At 38.9% G+C, this 21,888-nt stretch overlaps 1 protein-coding gene across 2 annotated transcripts in view; it reads left to right on the top strand.

Annotated features, from left to right (window-relative positions):
• Positions 1–21,888, top strand: part of AIDA (axin interactor, dorsalization associated) — a 38,516-nt gene that overhangs the window by 4,443 nt on the left and 12,185 nt on the right. The window contains exons 2-7 of one of the 2 annotated variants that reach the window (XM_032318390.1): positions 3,607–3,676; positions 3,880–3,957; positions 10,138–10,191; positions 10,825–10,879; positions 16,394–16,457; positions 16,690–16,796. In XM_032318390.1, the coding sequence (XP_032174281.1) occupies positions 3,607–3,676; positions 3,880–3,957; positions 10,138–10,191; positions 10,825–10,879; positions 16,394–16,457; positions 16,690–16,796 (428 nt within the window). The remainder of the gene's footprint in view (positions 1–3,606; positions 3,677–3,879; positions 3,958–10,137; positions 10,192–10,824; positions 10,880–16,393; positions 16,458–16,689; positions 16,797–21,888) is intronic. The other variant, XM_032318391.1, reaches the window with a different exon arrangement.

Below are 21,888 nucleotides of genomic sequence, written 5' to 3'. Positions count from 1 at the left end.
TTGATTTAGCCTAATGTGTTTGAGGTTCATCCATGTTGAACGTATATCAGTACTTTGTTCCTTTTTACCCTGCGTAGCGTTAACATTGTATGGATATACCGCATCTGTGTGTCCTTTCCCTAGCTAAGGGACTTTGAAGTTGTTTCTCCTTTTTTTACTTTTATCAGTAATGTTGTTGTGAACATTCACATGTCTTTGTGAGCACATATATTTTCATTCTTTTTGGGTAGATACCAAAGAGTGGGATTTCTGGTTAACGTAAATTTATGTGTACTTTTTGAAGGAAACTGCCATATTGTCCAGACTGACTATACAGTTTTACATTTCTCCCAGCAGCGTATCAGAGTTACTGTTCTCCAAATTGATGGCGTTTGTCACTGGCTATCTAGCCGTTCTAGTAGGTGTATAAGGTACTTCACTGTAGTTTTAATTTGCCTTTCTCTTATGACTGATGATGCCCAGCATCCTTTCTTAGGCTTATCTTCCCTCTGTAAATCTGGTTCGGGAAATGCCTATTCAAATTTTTGCCTATTTTTTAATTGAGTTGTTTCTCTTTTATTTCTTGAGTTTATAAGGGTTCCTTATGTATTCTGGGTAAAGGTTCTTTATCAGTTACATGATTTGCAAATACTTCCTCCCAGTCTGTTGCCTAATTTTTAAAAGCAGGATTCTGTTTGAATTTAACATCCTTGCCTGCTGACTGTTAATTAGCATTTGAGCAGTTAAGAGCTACCCTCTTTCTTCCAAGAGTGACCCTGCTTAAGTTAACAGTCACTATTAGCATACTGTATGTAGAACTATTCCAATAAAGAAACTGTGCCACATTATAACTTCCCTGATATTGGAGATATATAGTCGACATCATTAAATAGAGACTATAATTCCTAAAAGAGAACTTCATATAAGTGGTAGGCCGGCAAGAATTAGAAATCGAGTGCAGAGCAAGGACAAGGGTAATGGCTGTTTCTGTTTTTGTGTTTTCTTCTGTGTAGAATCCACGAAGAGAGGGTCTCTACGTGACATCATAGGATAATATTATGGGGGTTCTACCTTTGAGGTACAATAAATAAATGGATAGAAGCAGTTTAAGTAACATAATGGAGTGATTCTTGGCAAATGTCAATAATTTTTGGTAGGAGTTAGATCGGATGGACGCCATCAAATATAATGAACTTTACACCTGAACTCTGAAGACATGATTGCATAGAATAGAACTCTCATCTAAGACTTTTTTTTGGAAACTCAGTGAACTGTCTTGCAGTGGGCTTGGTAGGAAATCTAATGCTTGCTCCTCTTTGCACTCTTGGTTTTATTCCCCACCCAGAATGGTATAGTATGCTTGAGAATTACGATTTTTAACTTCTTTTGCCAGTTACAAAGTGTTTCACCAAAGAATCTCTCGATTTCTAAAATTTCTAAAAATTGAGATAAATATCACATAAGATCTGTCATTGTAAAGTTGTACCATTTGGTGGCTCTAGTATATTCCCAGAGCCTTCTGTGGCTCTGCATGGTTATGAAGCCGTCACCATCTCATCTCAGAACATTTCCATCACCCTCAAACCCCATACCTGCTATCAGTCGCTCTCAATTCCTTCCTTACCCCAGCCCCTGGCAACCGCAAATCTGCTGTCTCTGGGGACTTACCCATTCTGGACATTTTGTGTAAATGGAGTCATATGTGATTTTTTATTTTTATTTTTTGCATCTGGCTTCTTTCATTTAGCATAATGTTTTTGAGGTTCATCCTTGTTGTAGCATGTTTCACTCTTCATTCCTCTTGCCGCCAAATCGTATTTCGTTGAGTGGATGCACTACATTTTGTTGATTCATTTCTGCAAGTTGATAGACATTATGGGTGTTTCCAGTTTGAGCGTCCGTGTGTAGGGTTTTTGGTGTGAGCATGTTTTCAATTCTTGGACTATACCTAGAATTTTGAAATTGCTGGGTTTTACGTATGGTAACTCTATGTTTAACTTTTGAGGAACTGCCAAACTGTTTTCCACAGCGACTGCATCATTTTACATTCCTACCAGCACTGTATGAAGGTTCCAAATTTTCCATATCTTTGCCAACACCATTATTTTTTTTTCTCTCTTTTTAGAAATTGTACCCATCCTAGTGGATATGAGGTGGTATCTCATTGCGGTTTTGATTTGTATTTTGTATTTCGTTGTATTTTGTATTTGTATTTGATTTGTATTTCCCTAATGACTAATGATATGATATTCATGTGCTTATTGACCATTTTTGTATCTTCTTTGGAAAAATGTTCAGGGGGCACCTGTGTAGTTTAGTTGATTAAGTGTCTGACTCTTGGTTTGGCTCAGGGCATGATCTCAGGGTCATGAGATCGAGCACGGAGTCAGGCTGTACGCTCAGAGGGGAGTCCGCTTCTCCCTTTGCCCCTCCCTAGCTCGCGCTTTCTCAGTCTCTCTCAGTCTCTCTAAAATAAATAAATCAATCTTTTTTTTTTTTTTAAGTTCAAATTCTTTTTCCATTTTTAAATTAAGTTACTTGTCCTTTTACTGTTTCATTGTAAGAGTCAGTCTTTTAGTTTTTATTGTCTCAGGAAGAGCTTTGGGGATGCCTGAGTGGGTCAGTCAGTTAAGTGTCTGGCTTCAGCTCAGGTCAGGATACCAGGGTCCTGGGATGGAGTCCCGGCATTGGGCTACTTGCCTGCTGGGGAACCTGCTTCTCCCTCTGCCCCTCCCCTTGCTTGTACATGCATGCTCTCGCTTTCTCTCTCTCTGTGTCAAAATAAATAAATAAAATCTTTTTTAAAAAGAGAGAGAGGGAGAGAGAGCAAGCTTTGGATCCTTACTGTTGAGTTTGGACTAGTAACACAGATCCATCCTTGAAAACTTACCCAAGGCCTAGCTGCTATTTTTAAGAATGATAATTGGACAAACAATGATTTTCATGTCTGTTTGGTGGAAGATTTTCTTTATTTTTCATGAAAAATATTTTGAAAAGCATAATTTAATAGACTTATCATTTTGTCATGGCTGTTATTTGGACTAATCTTATCAGCAAATTAATGATAGACTGATAAAGTGTCTCTGGCTGGTACTATGACTGGTGCTCACTGGAAGTGTCTAAGCAAAATCTGGACAACTGCTTATTGGTTTGTTAAAGAAGAAATTCATGCATACTGAAGAAAGTTGGATTAGTTGCCACTTGAGATTCTTTCCAGCTCTAAGATTCTGTTTTTACTGCCTAGAGCTGAAATTTGTCCCAGTGCAATGGTATAAAAAGTATTATATCTTTTTTTTTAGATCTTATTTATTTATTTGACAAAGAGAAAGAGGCAGGGAGAGAGGGAACACAAGCGGGGGAGTGTGAGACGGAGAAACAGGCTTCCCACCAAGCAGGGAGCTTGGTGCGGGGCTGAACCACCCAGGCGCCCCAAAAGTACTGTATCTTATTTTCATTTTTGTTGTATAGAGTTGATTCTAAAGATAATGTAGATTTAGACTTTGAAAGCACAGCAACATATTATTGTACTTCATTGTCTCTTTTAAAAGATTTAAATTATTTCATTATTGCACTTGAGATAGTTTGCTTTCCTTCAATTCTGAAGAATGTATTGTTTTCTTCTTACAGATTAGCAAGACATCTACAAAAAGAGGCCCAAGCTCAACACAATAATTCCGAATTCACAGAAGAACAGAAGGTACTATAAAATAATCTCTACATATTATCAGATTCCAAATGAAAAAAATTCTGTCTTTCAAGCCATTAAGCAAAAACAACAGAAACTTATACTTAAGTACAAAAAATGACATTATTATGCTTTGAGGAACATAGAGTGATCGCTGAGGTAACACATGATTTACCAGTTAGTGATTTTCTCACTTGATGAATTTCTCGACTCAGCCGTTCAGACTTAAACTTCAGTGGAGGCTATATACACTCTTTGGGAGAGGGGTAGGTTCCAGGTGCTCAAGTTTGACTGTGAGTAATTCTGTCCAACTTCAATACTTTTTTAACTCTGAATTTTCTTAACCCCTCTTCTTCCTCTCAAAACAAACACAAAGCTAAGGGGAAAAAAAAAAAAATCCCCCAAAAGCCATCACTGAAAAAAAATTAATAATAAAATAATAATTTTTAAAAAATAGTTCAAGTCAGGAATTTGGCATAAGAATCCATCAGCAAAATAAATGCATAAAGTTTCAAGATGTCTCAGTGGTGCCTTTGAATTAAGATTTTAACATGTTGGAGTCGGTGCCCTGGACTTTTAGAGATTATAAAAAGTGGGATACTTTAAGAAGCTTTGCTTTCAAAGAGTGAGAAGAAACAGGAAGAAGCAAGTCCCATTTTTTCCTGGCTCAGAGTATCTAGTGTTAAGTCAAATTTTAATCTTGTAGATAATGAAAAAAATTACTGTTGTCAGTTTTTCCGTCTCTTAAGAAAAGACACTGAAAACTGTAGTGACTTAATTTGTTTTTATTAATCCTTTTTCTGTACAAGGGGTGGGAGTGGTTTTCTGCGTGCATTTTAAGAAAGTCTAAAATTTATTTTAGTCCTTTTCCTATATTCATTTGACTCTTATGTATAGGGGTTTGAACAGATAAAAACACCAAAGATTAGGGTTAGGATATTTCTTACACAAGTCAGTATATTTGCATCTTAAAAATACTTAGTATCTACATCGCCTATACTTTTTTTTGTATTTAGAAAACACGTTATTCCAATTTACAGGTGCATTTTTCTTTTTTCCTTTACAGTTGTTAATGTATGCAGTAGATTTAGGAAACTTAGGTTTAATTGTTACAGAGGAAATGATTTGTTTGCTTAAGGAAAGGAACAAAGACTATATGCTTTATCTCCTCTATAAAATATGTGAACTCTAGAAATTGATTAGAAAGTGATCAGCTGGGACGCCTGGGTGGCTCAGTTGGTTAAGCGGCTGCCTTTGGCTCAGGTCATGATCCCAGCCTCTTGGGATCGAGTCCCACATCTGGGCTCCTTGCTCAGGAGGGAGCCTGCTTCTCCCTCTGCCTCTGCCTGCCACTCTCTCTGCCTGTGCTCACTCTCTCTGTCAAATAAATAAATAAAATCTTTAAAAAACAAAAAGTGATCAGCTGACATCACAAAATTAATTTGAAACAATCTCAAATATTTGAGTATGCAAATTAATAGCTGACAAACTTATGAATATGGAAACAGATGAAAGCCTAGGGGATTTTTTTAAAGTTTCATGATCCCTCCTCCCCCAATACTTGAATCACCTGTTTGCCTGGTGTTACTTCCATGCTTTGTCATCAGCACCTTAGGACCTCTGAGCCACGTGACCTCAAATAGTAGGTGAGTTCACTTGAAACAAAGCATAATTTTTTAAATGCTGTCAAGAAATGAGCTTTGTCGTACAATGATTAAACTAACAAGAAAAAATAAACTTTTTCTTAATTTTCTTTAACTTTCTAAGTCTGAAGCAACCTGATGTTCGATAATGTTCTTTATTCTTTAATTTATAACTTCCTCAGCAGCCACTGATGCTGTCTTGTTTTTAGTTTATACAGACCCACGGATCTTATACCCCATAAGGCCTGGGGGGCATGACCTAGGGGAAAAGCCTGAGATCTGGAGTCAGACGACTTGGTCTTGAATCCAGGCTCTGTCCCCCGGCCCTAATTTCCTTACGTATGAAATGAGGGATTAGATAACCCTACATGATCTTCACTCTATCTTCTAATGACTTATACCTTTGAAGTTTTCTGTACCTCTTCCTTTCTTGGAGGCCTGATTTTGGAGGTATTTGTTATTTATAATACCTGCATAGGGGGCATTTGTGGCTCCTGCTTGTGACTATAGAGAGAGCTTGTGCCTGCCTATTCCTTGAACTTGGAGAAGGACCCCCAAATCATTCCATACTACATTAGGAACATAAGGCAAGTTAAATGCATTTACAAATTTAATTTTCTTTAAAAATTCAGGTGAAACATTCACAATGGGCCAAAAAACTCATACTGACCTATAGACCTTATTTTTGAATGTCACACAAGGAAAAAGTTAGAGGCTCCAAGTTAATGATTAGGAAACAAAGATTTCCCAGATGATTTGGGGGAACACTGCTCTGAAAAATGAATAGATGTTATTTGAACAGAGAGTCTGTGACTTGTCAGGGCTTTTAATATGCTAATGTATATGTTGAATGTTTTTTAAAAGACCTTGGTAATGGAATGTTTCTTAGATTTGTTTGCTTTTGGAGGCTCCCCCTCCCCTTATAGAACACTTCATTGGGTCTAATGTTCTGAAGAACATGTTATAGGAGATTTCGAAACCAACTGTTAGGTCTGCAAAATTAATCGAATGCCAGACCTGGCACATTAGCCAAAGGCCAAAGAAGAAGAAACTCAATTGCGTTTTCCTCAAAAACGGGGAAGATGCAGAATATACGTTATATTATTCTCAGCAAAATTGTTCTTTATGTTTTCTATTTTGAATTATATTTTTTATGCTTTTTGCTATTCTCACTTTTTTTACAGCAGTGACAAATCTTAGAATTATGCTAACCGTTCATAGTTTCTGGGACTACAAAAAATTTTTCTAAAAAACAACCAATATTTCTTTATGAGACTTTTTCCTGTCTGGCTCACAATAAGCTTTTAAAAAATAGTTGATGAATAAATGCTTTGTTGGCACTTAGGTTATTGATATGTATCCATATAAATTATTTAAGATCAAAGAAATATTAATTTTTGAGAAAATAGTATACGTATCTTAGTATTTATTTTAAATCTAAACTCTAGAGCAGAACTACTGATCTCTTTAAACTTTATTAATTAGTGATTTTTAAAAATCTTCATGTGGATTTGCTATTCATAATATTCTCAAAGATTTCTGGTGGAAAGTGAGACAGTTTAGGATTCTTGTTTGATCCTCCCTCACGATTCGTTGACTTAGCTTCCATTTCAACCCTCAATAGTTTTGTCATTATAACAACTGAGTTTGGTGGCCAAAGAATAGCTGCCAAAAGCTTTCATTCCATTAAATTCCCTACTTCGGTGTCGTAGATTTTCTCATGTAAGTTTCTGGGCAGAATAGAACATCCTGTCTCATGATGCTTAGAAAGTTTTTCCCTGTTTTGAATCGAATTTGTAGTAATGAGAGTTCCAGCACTAAGGGCTTGTTTCCTATTTTAGAGGGTCCCCCTTCCCCCTTCCCACCGATCCCCTGCCTTCCCCTTTTCCTCCCACCCAGCCTCGCTCTGGCTGGAGGGTAGACGACTGGCTGTTTAAATAAAAAAATCAAGTCTGGACGGAGACTGCTCTACTTCATGTGTATTTTTTAGACTTCTTTTTCCATATGTAAATTGAATAAGTTGAAGCAAAATTAACTCGGCCCTTTGTCTGTTTTTATGCCATCTTCTCCTTACCTGCTCTTTTTACTAAGTTCCCTACCATTGACAAAATAGCCAATATCCTGAAAACGAGGACATTTTCCATTTCTGTACCATATTAGGCATGAGCAGTTAATTTGAATGAGGCGCTAATAATTTAAATCTTTTAAAACTAAGCTTCATTTACCTTCAGTGCTTAGTCTTAATGTACATTAGTTAATAGTACTTACATGGGGACATAAGTGACCTTGTGCTGCTTCATTGTTTTTCCTGACCATTTGTTTCTAAGAAAGGTGACACGGTTACAGTAGCAAGCACTTGATTTTGACATCAATAAATGCTACATGTTTTAAAAGTCATTGCTGCAGCTGAAAATGATAGTGCTTTGCTCCCTTTTTAATACTGATGTTGGGTGTGGTCCCTTAAAGTAGTTATGAATAAGGCCTGTTGGTATTTTGCCACGGTTCAGTAGATTCTGTGTAAAGAGCTGTTGGTTCTGCTGAACTTGCAGAAATGTTTAAATTTAAAATAGGTTATTAGCGGAATCGTAATTGTTCAACTGCATTTTACCTTAAATGTTAACAGCCTCAAATCAAATGGATTTTAAACCAAATGGAAGAAAGGGAGTTAACTAATATTTCTAAAGACCCATTCATTGATACATCTCACTTAATACAGAATCTTTCCTCAAAAGCATTTTTAAAAAAACCTAAAAAGTATGGCCAAATGATATTAACACAAGTATATCGCTTTATTGTACATACGACTATTATATGTCTAGAAGACATGGATGTCTAGTGCAAGTTGCTTAACCTCTCTTCAGTTTTCACATCAATAAAATGATAGTCTCTAACTCAGGGTTATAATGAGGATTACATGAATTAATGCTTATAAATCCCTTAGGAGAACTTGAGTACTCAATAGCTGTTAGCCATTACTCTATTATTATATGTATTTTTATGTTTTTATACATATATACAAATAAAACAAATTTTATTTATACATATTTAAATCACCTAGTTTTGTCAGAGTTGAGTGGTATGTTTAAACAACAGTGAGATATTAGATTTGATGTAGAAAAGACTATTGCTGGTTCCTGTGCATTAGCTGTTTGAGAAAGAAAATAAATATGAGATATCTTGAGTCCTTTTGAAGTTAAGAAATTTAAATGTAATCTTTAAATGTAAGATTTCATAATAAAGTTGGGTATTTTCTAAATAGTGATATTGGGCTTAAAAGAAAATTTTTAAAGATTGTGGAGATAGTTGGAGTGTTACTTGTTCCTTGGCCAAGGGTCCTGGGTTGCTCAGGAAAGGTGGGAGTCGGCTATACCAGCTGTTGGTTGTCGATAAGGTGATTGCATAGGGCCCACTCGCCTGAGTACCAGGGGCCAGGACAGTACCTGTTACACCTCTGTGCTCCTCATTTATCTGATAAAGCAAGTGGAAATCCAATTTACTAATAAACTTTCGCAAGTGATCAGTACATGTAGAAAAAAGATCTCATTTTTTTCCCAAGAGTGTTTCTGTGGTGAAGGCATCGCAAATATTGTACATAAATACACTTTTATGGTCTGGATATATTCTTAATAAAAGCATAAGAAATACCCTTTTCTGGAAGGACTTAAAAATGTCAATGGGCCTAATTCAGCTGCCCGCTCTTGTCGAAGTTTCTTCTGTGGGGCCCTCCTCTTTACTTCCGCTCCAGTCAGTCATGTTCTTGTTCTGATTCATGGGTACCTGGACAGCCGGAGTAGCCTGACCGCTCTTGCCTGTGGTCTTTTCCCATTTCTCCCCCAGCCTATGGGGATCGTTGCCCTAATCGTCTTCCTAAAGGTCAAATCTGATCGTCACTCTTCTATTCAAAAACTTCTGTGCGATTTATTGCTAAAGTAATAACCGATTCCTCAGCTAGTCATGGAAGGTTCCCTTCAGAAAGACCCCTGCTGTCCCCAGCGTGCGCATGCACGCCTTCTCTCTCTCTCTCTCTCTCTCTCTTTCTCTCTCTCTCTCTCGCACTTTGAGATTCAGGATAACTGAACCGTGACAGTTTTCCAAACTCTTCCATTTTATAAATCCTCCCCGCCACCGGGGCTCGAGTTCTAACGCAGAATCTTGCACTCTTTCTTCAGAACGTATGTAGTGCTTCACTTCGCTAAAGCTTATAAGAATCAAGTATCTCTTCTTTATATGACAGTGATTTTGTAGAGTCTCATGTCACATAATAGAACTTGAGCTTGTTAAAAGCAAGGACTATACCCTATCATTTATACTCCTCTTATAGCTCATCTAGGGCAGGAAAGCTATAAAGCTCGCCACCATTCATCACAAGTATTGATTTTGCTGCATATTACCTACATAATCAAGTCAAGATTGGACTTATATCAAAATTAAATGATACCATTTCGCTAGCTTTCAGATATTTTTAATTTTAAATCTTTTAATGAATTTCAGACCTAATGGAGATAAAGAGAAGACAAAACTTGGGAGGGAAGATGTTGGAAGTCCTTTTCATTGCCCTTTAAATAAATCTAAAGCTGTCATCAAAGCAAACTTGATTTAAAATTGGTCCCGGTACCTTTAGGTCAGGAGAGAATATAGACTCACATTCTCTCCTTTATCCTAACCCTTTGCTTCCCGTTTCTCTTCTCTAAAATCTGCAAGATGCTACACAGAAGTAAAATTTAACTTGAAAAAAAGTATAGCTCCCTAACTAATAAAAACTAACACTGTGGTTTTAACAATTACCAATTACAGTATATTCAGTATTTATGCTTTTTCTTTTTCCTACAGAAAACCATAGGCAAAATTGCAACATGCTTGGAATTACGAAGTGCAGCTTTACAGGTAAACACGGTTTTTTTCCTGCTTTCTAATGTGAGAAAAATACATTATGAACTATTCTAATAAACCTTAAGCATTAATGTTAAAATGTGTCAATACTTTGACACAAAGTATTGTCTCAGAAGCTATGTCTAGCAATAGGAATTCATGGGTTAAACTCCTATTAAAAGATTTAGTTCATATTTAATAAACTGTAGACAGAAAAGATATAACTTCAATTTTTTGTTATTTTTAGCTCAAATGTTCTAAAATATAAAAACAAAAACCAGTTTGGGACTTTTCATTTTCTTTTCTTTTCTTTTCTTTTTTTTTTAAGAAGATTTTATTTATTTGTCAGAGAGAGAGCACAAGAGGGGGAACAGCAGGCAGAGGGAGAAGCAGGCCCCCTGCTGAGCAGGGAGCCCGATGTGGGGCTCAATCCCAGGTCCCTGGGATCACGACCTGTGCCGAAGGCAAATGCTTACCCAGCTGAGCCACCCAGGCATCCCGGGACTTTCCATTTTCTACTTTGAGAGCATGAAATGGATTCCTTCATTTTGTGCACTTTTTGAATATTTAGTTCTTACCACTTAAAAGACATAGGGTATCATGAAATCTTTGTAATAAAAAGATGTAATATGCATATTTCAAATTCAGTCCACACAGTCACAAGAAGAATTTAAACTGGAGGACCTGAAGAAGCTAGAACCAAGTAAGTTTTATCGTTTTGTGGGACTCCTTTAGAAAACTACTTCTCCGTTATAGATATTACGATTATTTAGCATAGATGTTTATTCATTTCTGTTCCTACCTAGTCCTATGTGATATTTTGTGCTTTTATAATTCCTGTAATATTTATAGTAATTATTATTCTGTTTATCATTATAGAATATGAAAGATTGATTCCAGATTCTACCTCATTCCTGTATTTTAGCCTTTGTTTTAATCACTTTAATAAAGACTGTAATGACTTTGGTAAACAGTTGCAGTAGCGTTCACTGGAGAGTATAAAGTTATAGGTACTGAGGCCCATTTATACTCTATGTCCTGGAACACAACCGTCCAGCTGTTCATGGTGCTCTGCAAAAGATTTCCTTGTTGTCCCCATTTTCCTGTCCCTTCTTGAGAGCTTTTCTGAAGTAAACAGTTGCTTCAAATGTTCTGGTGGTTAGGATGTGCCAAATAAGATTTTCTTATTGGTTCGCATGAATATTCTGTCAGAGGAATGTTTTCTTATCGTTCTTATGAATGTTCTCTTTGCAAAGTGGGCAGAGGCACAAGTACTAAATATCGCCGTGTTCCGCCACATTTCCATCACCCCAGAAGAAACCCTGGCCCTATTTTTAGCACACACCTGCTTCCCCCTCCTCAATTCCCAGCCCTAGGAAACCGTGAATCCACTTTCTGTCTTGTGATTTTGCCTGTTCTGGACATTTTGTATAAATGGAATCCTATCACATATGGTCTTTTGTGACTCATTATATATAAGATTATTTTAAGAAAGGCACATTGATGGCTTTTTAAAAAGATCAGCCACAGCGAGGATATCTGTTGTGTAATGGTTTTAAAGATTATAATGTTCAATTTTTTTTTTAATGATAAGAATAACTAAAATTTTGGCTATTTAGTCATTGTTTTCTATTTTGTTGTTGTTGTTGTTGTTTGGTGTTTCCAAATAAAACTTCAGAGTGTTACAGATTTCTCCTATTGCCTTATAGGATCTTTCATGGTATTACTGGTTTCCATTCCCATTAATGGAACCAAACACTCAAATAAGTCCACCAGCTGCTGTCTGCTAACTTCATGGTCTTACTGCTTGTAAATGCAAGAACTGGGTTTTAACCAGGGTTCTAAGCCACCCCAAGGCCCATGTTCCTGCCACTGTCCTCTGTTGTACTACCTGTAAGTGCAATATTGGCATCAATCCTAAATACCGGGGATTTCCAGCTCAGGCTCTTGGGAGATTACTGACTCACATATGAGTGGCATTTTGGACTAAAATCTGCATTCATCTTCTATTTCTTGCTTTTTTGTTTGTTTGCTTGTTTTTGTTTTTTTAAGATTAGGGATGGGAATGGAAAGGAAAGATAATATTGGGATTTATTTTGTCATATTTTGAATTTATATACTGCCTTTCATTTGGACCTGTCCCTTCTTCATACTTAGTTATCTTTTCAGGTGATTTTAATTTGCTCTTGCCTTTTAAAGGAATGTAAATGTGTATCTTACATCTCAGGATATGCTCTGTAATTTTGCATTTATCAGAGCTTAGGCACTTCTTATGAGTTATATCAGAATTGAACATTTTCTACAGATCAGTATATGAGTATATTTCAGGTTAAGTCAAGCTAGTTTCTGCCTCTTAAGACTATAAGGAAAGGAAAATTAATATGTGGGATTTGGTTTATTCTGTTAATGTACTTTTCCTTTAAGGTTAAAAAACAAAGTCTTTTGATAATCCTTTCTGAAACTAGTACTACCTCTAAGAATTTGAAAGTACTATTTATTTCATTTTCTGATGTTGATCCTTGGTAATATACTACTTCTTACTGAAACATACCTCCCCCACCACCACTCTGTGAAGTTCCTTCCATTGACTGATCCTTAAAGGCCCCAGAGAAATCCCACCTTTCTCTGAAAGCTTTCTCTGCTCTCCCAGCCCTAATTAAATTCTACGTCCTGGCCTTTTTGGGAGCACTTTTTATGTCCGTCATCATAGTGTGCCCTGTGTGATGCTCACTTAAATTCATTTTGCTCCTAAATGAGACTGTCACTAACCTTTGTATTTTCCCCACAGAGCCCAGGCTGCATATCGTATGATCTTGGCGAATTTTTAAGTTGAACAGTGTTGAATGTCTTCAGGGAATCTTCTCCCATGATTAAAAAAGTAACCTTTTAGCTAGGAAGCCCTTACTCATTTTGTCCACCAGAAAAATGAAACAAATCAGCCACAAAAGCAGAACACACGTTGTTGACTGTGTTATTTTTAGAGTATGGCCTTCAGGAGGGTGGGAGGCCATGCTCTGTGAGAGTGGGCAGGGAGTACTGGGTTTTTCCTCGCAGGGGTGCACGATCAGATGTCAGCCACGGGGTGAGCCCCTTGGTCCCCAAACCGTGATGGACTCCGTGCTCATGATAATACCTTCCGGGAAATTATAAACTGCTTCTCTTCTCCAAATCTTCCTAAAATATCAGCACTAACATCGGTGGAAGAAAAATCCTATATATAAGTTTTAAGTAGAACCCTATTGTAAAAGCACATTAGAATCTCTGTTATTCCATAGTTGGTGAGAATAGAAACCTATAATTAAAGAAAATGAGAAAGGACCTGTTATTTTCTTTTAAAAGGATATGAATTAAATACCTGATATGCTCTATTATTGTAAATAGTAACTAATGAGAGGCTGTTGTTCCAGGTCAAGCCTTTCCTATCATAGCACTGGTACCTAAGAAAAGAAATACTGTCCTATTCTCGTATTACAGTAGAAACAAAAGGTATTCTTAATAACTGATAGAGTGTTTGACTATTTTAATTGATTTTTTTATACTTGTTGTAAAGTTTGATTTTCCCCCCCTTTTGTTATTAAAATAGCATTGCAGTGCTTTCGTTTCTGATGTGAATGCTACAAGGCCTTCTTTGTCACCACTCCCCTACTCTTAGGATCTAGCACAATACTGTGTAAGCGATTAATTGATATTTGAGTTGAATTAATAGTTTATTTGCACTGAGCAATCATGCACAGGTTTAAAAAAGGATGTTTTTATAATTTTAAAAATAATACTTCTTAGACCTGAAATAGTAGGATTCTAGTTAGCTGAATAGGGAAAACTATGGAGAGAATAAATTACCGTATAATAATGTGAGCTTATACTTATATGGGACTTTAAATTTCCCATGCAATTTCATATCTATTAATTTACTTCTTTGCACAGTGGGGAAGTGGTGTTCCTGTTTTAGAATTGGGGAAACAGATTCAGAGTAGTTATATAAATGATATAATAACAACTGACATGATTATGGGACTTCTCTTGCTTATCAAACTTGAGTTATATAGTCTGTTTTATTTGTTGAACAAGCCAAACTAGTACTAGCCTCAGTCTGTGTTGTTGTTGTTACAAAGATTTTTTTTTTAATATTTTATTTATTTATTTGACAGACAGAGATCGCAAGTAGGCAGAAAGGCCAGCAGAGAGAGCAAGGGAAGCAGGCTCCCCGCTGAGCAGAGAGCCCGATGCGGGACTCGATCCCTGGACCCTGGGATCATGACCTGGGCTGAAGGCAGAGGCTTAACCCACTGAGCCACCCAGGTGCCCCCAAAGATGTTATTTTTAAGTAATCCCTCCACTTAACCTGGGACTCAGACTCACAGCCCTGAGATCAAGAGTCACATGCTCCACAGACTGAGCCAGCCAGGGCCTGCCCCTCTAGCCTGTTTTTTGTTTTTTTAAATTTTATTTATTTGAGAAAGAGCACAAGTAGGCAAAGCAGCAGATGGAGAGGCTCAACCCCAGGACCCTGGAGTCGTGACCCGAGCTGAAGGCAGACACTAGACCCACTAAGCCACTCGGGCACACTCCCTCTAGTCTGTTTTTTAGTACTTGGAAAGCCCTGCCCCAGTGCTACTTGGGGACAGTTCCTCTCATTCCAGATTATGTTGGAACACACTAGTGTTCCAGCAGTTATTTTGAAAGGCCTGCCCTGTCCACCTTAGCCGAAGTCCCTCTGCTCTGCTTACGCACTCACCGATCCTGTCCTTCATGATGCCAGCCGCAGTCTGACAGTACCTTGCTGATCTGTTGCTTTGTTTACTGTCTGCTTTTCCTCACTGCGGGCTTAAGAGCCATAGATGAGAGCAAGAACCCTCTGTCTCGATCGCTGCCTTATCTTTAGCACCTAAAACAGTGAGTGGAACCATGTGGGCACTCGGGGCACATCTGTTGGGCGGAAGAACGAGAAAGGAAAGAGGAGGATGAGGGCTGGAGGGAGAGAAGGAGCGAGAATGGACAAGAAGCTAGACCCAAGTCCCAGACCTCTCTCTCACGAAGGACTCAGTAAGAGTGCCCCTCGGACTCCTGTTGGGATAAACCACGAAATTGCACGTGCTCTGGGATTTCCTACTTTGGGATGGTAACATATATGCCACAGCTATTTTATCTCTAAACTACAGCGCTCCAAAATGAGGCTAAGTAAGTTGAATACAAAATCATAGGAACTTTCCGGATTGCTCAGTCAATGCCATTACTCCACCTTCATGTAACTGCAGGGAGTTGCTGAAGACCCGTAACCCCACATATGAAGCTCTAAATTACATGCTTTCAGGGGCATCTGGGTGGCTCAGTCGTTAAGCGTCTGCCTTCGGCTCAGGTCATGATCCTAGGGTCCTGGGGTCGAGCCCTGTGCCAGGCTCCCTGCCAGCCGGAAGCCTGCTTCTCCCTCTCCCTCCTTACTCCCCTCTCCGCCTGCTTGTGTCCCCCTCTCACTGTCTCTTTGTCAAATAAATAATTTTTAAAAATAAATTAATACTTTTAGTAACTCTGTAAGGTATCCATATTCATAGCAGCTCTCTAAGCACAGGCAGAGTTATAGAACATCTCTCTTTAAGTTTACAAACCAGCATGTAATCACGGACCCTACCATGATGCAGAAGGTGATGGGTGTTATCTGAAGACTTCTCCTGAGGGTAAATCCCTCTTTGTGTATTTGTCTACGTATGTGTGTAGGTTCATGTATGTCTGTAATAAACTGTCGTAAATGGTATATTGAAATTGTAACCAGTTTTGTTCAGTTTTGCCAGTTTAATGGAGTTGAGGGGAAATCAGGACATAGACCAAAATGTTCTGACCACAACTGGTTATCTTTGAACCAGTCTTGTAATTGAGGTACTCCAGGAAGGAGAGCTTCTCTTTTCCTGCTGCCCTGTGTCTCACCTAGGACCTTGTACATACAACTTAGTTTGTTTCCTGTGAGGGCTCTGAGACTCTGGAACTTACTTTTCTTGGAAATCTGACAAAGTACTGGTGCCTGGAATATACTATGGATATTTTCATTTTGCGAAGACCTTCCATGACAAAAATGCATCATGGTTCTGAATGATGATGAGAGTGGGAATTTTTTTAAGTATTAGTATGCATAGTAAAATTGACTAAAAATCAGTCATTTCTAATAAAATTTTTTATTTTGATTCATGGAAGAGTTTATGTATCTGTCTTTCTGTTTTTATTCTAGTCCTAAAGAATATTCTTACATATAATAAGGAATTCCCATTTGACGTTCAGCCTGTCCCCTTAAGGTAAAATAAAGAAGCACCAATATTTGTCTTATTTTTTTTGTCTTATTTTATAACTATTTTTCAGATATTTCTGCATTTTTAAAATCAGTATTGGTATCTTTAGTATCAATAGGTCAACATTTTTGTGTCAACATTTTTTGTGTCTGCATCGTATTACCTGGGATGAGTTATAATGCCTCTGTAGGGTAGTTAGTTTTGTAGCTTACTCTTTTGTCTGCTGTTTTGCGTGCAGAAGAATTTTAGCACCTGGTGAAGAGGAGAATTTGGAATTCGAAGAAGATGAAGAAGAAGGTGGTGCCGGAGCAGGGTCTCCTGATTCCTTTCCTGCTAGAGTTCCCGGTGCGTATCACTGATTACAAAACAGGCATAACTTAATCCAAGCTTAGGGGGTTTAGAATTTATTTTGGTACTTGCCAATCGTAAGCAAATTTTCATTGCCATGTTATTGGCTGGAGCTATTTTATATGTATAGTCTGAAGGCATCTTACTGTCTGTGTTGGGTGCACGAGGCCACCCACATTCAGTGATCTGCTAGGAGGACTCACGGATTCCGCGTGTAGTTGTATTCACAGCGATGATTTCACAGCTGTGATTTATTGCTCTGGGCAAGGACAAGAACAAAGTCAACAAAGGGAAAAGGTGCGCAAGTGAACGGAGTCTGGAGGAAACCAGGTGCGGGCTTCTTTTTTTTTTTCTCTTTTTTTAGATTTTATTTAAATTCGAGTTTGTTAACAAAGAGTGTATTGTTAGTTTCAGGGGTCGGATTTAGTGGTTCATCATTTGCATACAACACTCAGTGCTCACTACAAGTGTCCTCCTTAATGCCCATGCCCCACTGCCCCGCGAGGTGCAGGCTTCTGAGTCTCTCCCAGTGGAGACACGCAGGTTGTACTACGTGTAAAATGGCTCTGAGGGAAGCTATTAGAGACTCCATGCCCACAGCCATGATCACACCGAACTGGAGGTTCAAATGGCCACTTTGGACTCCTCCTGCCTCTGAATCGACAGGCGAAGAAGGGAGTTACCATGCTGGCCACGGTGGCTGATTCCGAGTGCACCCGGGGAAGGCACAGCTGCTCCACAGTGACTAGAGGGGACCTGTTTGGATGTCCGTTATATCACAACTCCTGTGATTAGGGTTGATGGCAGAGTGCGCCCATCCGTTCCCTGCACGACCAGTGATGGTTTCTAGTACTTGGGTTACAGGATGTCAAGGAGAAGCACAAACATCGCTCACAAAACATCACCTCCTCCACTGGGGAAGGGGCCAGTGAGGTTTGGGTTGTGTACAGGACAGTAGAATCACGTTAAGTATGGCCTTCTTATTGCCTTTATAGAGAGCTTAAGTGTGGCTCAAGGAGATGTGTATGCATGCCAAGTAGACAAGGGGTGACATGGTGATGTTTAATTGTGTATGTCAGCCTGACAAGGGCCCAGGGTGCCCAGACATCTGGCCAAATGTCAGTCTGGCTGTGTCTGTGAAAGTGTCTCCAGAGGCCTCACATTTGAATTGAAGACTGAATGAAGCAGATCGCTGTCCCTAATGTAACGGGCTTCGTCCAGGCGGCAGAAGGCCTAGGCAGGGCAAAGAGGCCTCCCCTCCCCTCCTTGAGCTGGGATACTGGTCGTCTTCTGCTATGGGACTCGAAACTGAAACATCAGCTCTTTCTGGGTCTCAGGCCTCCTGGCCTTCTGTCTGGAACATACGCCAATGGGCTCTCCTGGTTCTGAGGCCTCAGACTGAAACTGTGTATCTGTCTGTCTGTCTTCTGTTTCTCTGGAGGACACTGAATACAGTAGTTAATCATATCTGCAAAAAGAAAAAAAAGAATGAAACTCCATGCCAGCACCATTCCTAGGGGCTGATCACATAGGCACCCTCTGCTTAGCACTGGCCAGAGTTCCAGACTCCCGGAAGGAAAGCACATACTCAGCATAAACCATATTGTTTGCACAGTTTAACGATAGTGACCGTCCTTACTGGGGGATGGTGGGGACATGCCAGAAATCCAAGTTCCCAGACTCTAGCCCAGGGGTGGCCTTGCCACCTGAGAATAACAGTCTCAGACCTGCTATAGTAACTCTTTACTATAGACTCTTCTGAGCACTTCTTGAATTAATCAAATGTAGTCATTAAGACTGGATCCAAGGGGAGTGGGTACTGAGCAAAGGCTCTTTTTTCCCATCTTGTTTTAGGAAAAGAAATAATGTATGGCACATCATTTTTATTTGCAGAAGATCTCCATGAGGATCTTCCCTTTCTGCAGATGACCTAGGCAGGCACCCGGGCTAAGTCGCTTGCCTCTCCCAGGCCCTGGGTCACTCTTACACGTGCATCGTGTTCATTTCTGGCAGACTGATTCACTTTAGGTGTGAGAGCAATCTGCTACGAGATTATTACGCATTTTGAAATAGACCCTAGAAGCTTTACAGTAGAGCTAAGCACAATTTGTGTGTCATCCAGATAACTTTCTTTGTAATAAAAGTATAGTCATATTCCGATATTTTTAATCCTCCCCGGGGAGGAGGCATTATGGAGCAGCAACAGCATAGACTTGAACCAACAGGTGCTTGGGTTGGAGTCTAGGCTCTGACAGTGACTCGTAGAAGGGCTTTGTTCTGATTTCCTAAACCAGTCTGAAGCTCAGTTTCTTTTATAACATGGGATAATAGCAGTGCCTAACTTGTCAGGTTCCCGTGAAGATGAAACACAGTTCTGTGGCTAAAGCTGCGAGCTCCATCGGGGTCACATGCTGAACATTCCGTGACACCTGTTGTTCTGACCATCCCTTCCCTTCAGTGGGGGTAGCAGGACCTGCGCTCTGGGGTTCCTAGGGAAATTACAGGCTATGTTTCTTTGGGGCAAGGGCATTATTTCCAATCTGCTTTGCTTTATGAAGAGCGATATATTTTTCTTACTTTTGTCATATAGGTAGGCAATTTCAAGTTGGTTGAGCTGGTGAGAGAAATTACTTTGCTGTTTTACTGACTGAATAATTGTCATTCCCTTTCCGAACCGCATATTGTAATTGACGTAGCTTCCGGTGCTATAAATTTCAGCCTAACTTGGTGGTTTGCTCACTGCTGTACTTTGGTAGCAGATAAGATCCTTAAAGTCGTTGATATAAACTGTGATACAGATTAAGATCTTTGTGGGGTTGGGGTTGATGAGTTGAAGGGAAACTTGTACCATAAACTAAATCTATTTGCTGTATGGTATGGGATTAAGCCCAAATGAAATAGATTTTCGTATTCTGATTCAGCATTGTGATATCTCATTTCAGAGATACAGAAAGGTTACTGAACCCTTGTTTTCGCTGAATTTCTTTTTTCCAAAATTAAGAAAGAGCACATATAGTTTAAGTAACTGTATTTAGTTTGTGATATGAGTGTTATTAAGTAATTTGTAGAGCGCCTGGGTGGCCCAGTCGGTTAAGTGTCTGTCTTCAGCTCAGGTCATGATTCCAGGGGCCTGGGATCCAGCTTCTCTTCTGGCTCCCTGCTCAGCGGGGAGTCTGCCTCTCCCTCTCTCTCTCCCCATCCCCCAGCTCATGCTCTCTCACTCTTTCTCGCTGTCTCTCAAATAAATAAAATCTTTTTTTATAAAGTAATTTGTGAAGTTATATTTACTGAAATCATCATCGAAATAGGAAGGTGACATTTGACATTTAATTGTAAAGCAGGAAAACATTTCTTTTTCTTCCAACCCTGAGGGAATCAGTGATGCCTAGGCAGTGTCTGCATTTTGGTGGCAAAAAGATTCTAAGAATTGTGACTTTTTGTCAACTTTGTTCTTTTTTTTTTTTTTTTTTTAAAGGTTTTAATTATTTGAGAGCGAGAGAGAGAGATAGCGAGAGATAGAGCACAAGCAGAGGAGAGGGAGAAGCAGGCTTCCCCGCTGAGCAGGGAGCCCAACCCTGGGCTTGATCCCAGGACCTTGGGATCGTGGTCAGAGCCGAAGGCAGATACTTAAGCAACTGAGCCCTCCAGACAGGGTTCACTTTTGTTCTTATATAATTTATTGAGTTGTAAGTTTGTTGTGACTTTTTTAAAGTCAGATTTACTGAAATATTGTTTACGTGTATATTTATGTGTAAATGAGTGATTTTTAGTGTGTAGTTTATACGCTTTGACAAATGCCTACAGTTATAGAAACACTACCACTAATGAAGAATCCGGTATTGTATATGGTATGTATGACTCAGTGGTTTTTTGCCCATTTAAAATTAAAAATGACTTTTGTCCAACCTTTCTTGAAGAAAAAAGATGAAAAAAATCTTAGCTTTCTTGATAAGTACTTTCTTCTTTTCAAAAATTTAAAAACTCAAAAGGCAAACAAACTTTTTAAATAATTGGCTTAAGTCAAAAGGACATTTAATTTGTCTAGAGGTAGACTTGGCAGGGACGCCTGGGTGACTCAGTCAGTGAAGTGTCTGCCTTCAGCTCAGGTCTTGGTCTCAGGGTCCCGCGATGGAGCTGCCTCCCTGGGGAGTCTTCTTCCCATCTCCTGGCCTCCCACTCATCCTCTCTGGCTCTCTCTCAAATAAGTAAAATCTTGAAAAATAAAAAATAAAGTAAAAAATAAAGGTAGGCTTGTTAGATTTCATTTAAATAAAGGATATAAATTTCCAACCTGTTATTTATGTCCAGAAAATTGACTGACAGCATTGAATAGTAAAGCTAGTAAAATCGTAAGCAGAGCAGCCTGAATTTAAAAATAGCCCAAGACACAATTTTCCAAGATTTTAAAACAAAGTTCGTATTGAATGACATGATCAATCTCAAATATAGGTTTAGCCATTTCAAAATTATTATATGAGTGTGTTGATTTATCTCTATAGAGACTTAACTATTGTGTACACGTTTATTTTTGAAACTAGAAATGAAGAATGTGATTTATCTCTTTAATGTGGAAACAGTTTTCATATTCACTTGGGAAAGACATCGTTCATAAAAGGAGAATTACCCTTGGCTTTGAAAGTTAGATATGCAGTACCCCCCCGCCTTTTTTTTTTTTTTTTTGAGAGAGTGCGCTTGCATGGTGGGGTTGCCGGGTTGGGGGAGGCTCTTAAGCAGGCTCCTTGCTCAGTGCAGAGTCCAACAAGGGGCTTAATCTCACGATGCTGAGATAGTGACCTGAGCCAAAATCAAGTCAGATGTTTAAGCAACTGAGCCACCCGGATGCCCCAGCAATCCCCTTCTGACTTTCAAAAAAAAGCCATAATCAGAGTGAAAAAGACAAATAAGGAGCTAACATCCTGAATACGTAAGAAATCTTTAAGCTCTGACAACCAAGGCCACAGGCACATTAGAAAATTGGGCAAAGAACATGGACAGTTAACTCACACAGGCAAATACATACACATAGCCCTTGAACATATGAAAAGATGTGTGTAATGAGAGACATACACACTGAAACTACTGTTGCTGA

Source organism: Mustela erminea, chromosome 17 (genome assembly GCF_009829155.1).
Source record: "Mustela erminea isolate mMusErm1 chromosome 17, mMusErm1.Pri, whole genome shotgun sequence".
Taxonomy (NCBI): domain Eukaryota; kingdom Metazoa; phylum Chordata; class Mammalia; order Carnivora; family Mustelidae; genus Mustela; species Mustela erminea.
The sequence above is the reverse complement of the archived record's forward strand: the minus strand, read 5'-3'. Positions and strand labels throughout refer to the sequence as shown.